Raw genomic sequence first — 1,716 nt, 5'->3', positions numbered from 1 at the left:
AATATCTAGTGTTAGACATAAACATTACACCTGTCTGAACACAACGAATACATTTGAAAACATTTTCATTACAAAGACCTTTTTTTTAGTTTTAGTTTTTTCATAAATGCTGACACCATCTTGTCGTTTTTAATAAAATCGCCGGTATACATCTTCAGCACTCGGTCATAATCATGTCCCTTCACCATGTGATAGAGAAAAAACACACAATGCTGCCCGCAGGTCTCTGATGAAAAATCTTGGACTTGTACTGCTGAATGTTGAATCACTCTAGAATTTCGGTTTAAAAAGTTTTTGATATTCTGTGGAAAACGATTGTCATCTGGTTTATTACCAAAGCTGTCGAAAAAACAACCCACGCCGACCTCGTTTATGTAGATGGCTAGCCAGTGTTCACCCGGGAGTCCTGAAGGATGCGTGTTGATTATCACCATGGATGGTAATTTTCTCAAGGGGGCTTTTGGTAGGTGGTCACACGGTAGTACGCCGAGAAAATGGGTGTTACACGAGATCTTATCCATTATTGCCGTAAGCTGGATGGTGTCCATTCTGCCTATTAATAGTAATCAACCAGGATCTGTCTGCGATTTGACACCTCGATGATGCTGTCAAATATGGCATAAACGATTAAGTTGATCGTTCGGGGTAGAGGTTGTCTAAAACGTGCTTCTAGCCTAATGTTCCCAGACTTGATAAGCGACACGTGTTGACTGCAGCCTTCGTCCGGCGTGAGATTAAACGCATAAAGGGTATACCCATGCAGAAAATCCTCCCTATCAATAGCTAGAGGTTGATTTTTAAGATGCTTTCCAGAAGCCAGCGCTAACTGGTAAAATTCGCGTACCGCAGAGCCACTTCCATATTCAGGCTGCAGAGGTTTAGCGGGGTGCTGTTGGCCGTCCAGATAAACTGCCAAAAATTCTAGGTCATAGTTTTTAAAGGCGAACGGATTTTTATCATACGAGCCTGTAAACGCATCATTATCAACCATAGCCAGAACAACGGATTTTGGTAGAGTTCCTAAGAACAAGTTTTCTTGATTACAAACACGTGAGCCTACAGGGATTGAGAAGTTTTTCACACACACCCTGTCGATGGGGTATTTGGCTGGCGTCGAGAGCAATGCTTGCGCGTGCCCCAATCTCACACCTGGTGATACCGACACTTTTTTCACAAACAGTGAAGCTGACAAGATGTTTAGTTTATAGGCCACAGCGTCGTTCCTCATCAAACAGAATTCATCTTTCACCCTCGTCATGCGAATTTTAATGTCCACGCCGTTAAGCATTAGTTTTTCTTGAAAGAATATGTCACTGTGAATGGGGGCCAGTAGTTCAACAACGTTGCTGGCGTTGGTAAATGCAGCTCGTTTGGTCAAACCTCTATTACCATCAGCGGGGTCCGTTACGTCCATGTGACCGGCCGTGTCTTTGTAAAAGAGCCCTGCTGAGAACAGCATTTCAAGAGCGTCTTTTCCATAATTGGTGAGACACTCTATTATGCATCGATAAGGATATGTGTTGGAACTTTGTGATATGAGACGGTCTCCAAGCGACACGTCCACTTGTGAAAATATCGTAGATCCGGCATAGTTAATAAGCCCCACGGGGGCTCCGTCTGCTATGTCTGTGCCGTCTGCGTTAGTGATTTTGAGACGCAAAAAAACCAGGGTGTTGTTTAGGTCCACATAATCCTCTCCAGTCCCCGCTATAAAAA

At 43.5% G+C, this 1,716-nt stretch overlaps 1 protein-coding gene across 1 annotated transcript; it reads right to left on the bottom strand.

The window, feature by feature from the left end:
• Nucleotides 1–556: 556 nt before the first annotated feature.
• Nucleotides 557–1,459, bottom strand: LOC128615851 (uncharacterized protein F54H12.2-like). The gene has a single exon (XM_053638207.1). The coding sequence runs from the start codon at nucleotides 1,457–1,459 to the stop codon at nucleotides 557–559; it is 903 nt and encodes a 300-aa protein (XP_053494182.1).
• Nucleotides 1,460–1,716: the final 257 nt, after the last annotated feature.

Source organism: Ictalurus furcatus, chromosome 1 (assembly GCF_023375685.1).
Source record: "Ictalurus furcatus strain D&B chromosome 1, Billie_1.0, whole genome shotgun sequence".
NCBI classification, from domain to species: domain Eukaryota; kingdom Metazoa; phylum Chordata; class Actinopteri; order Siluriformes; family Ictaluridae; genus Ictalurus; species Ictalurus furcatus.
The sequence above is the reverse complement of the archived record's forward strand: the minus strand, read 5'-3'. Positions and strand labels throughout refer to the sequence as shown.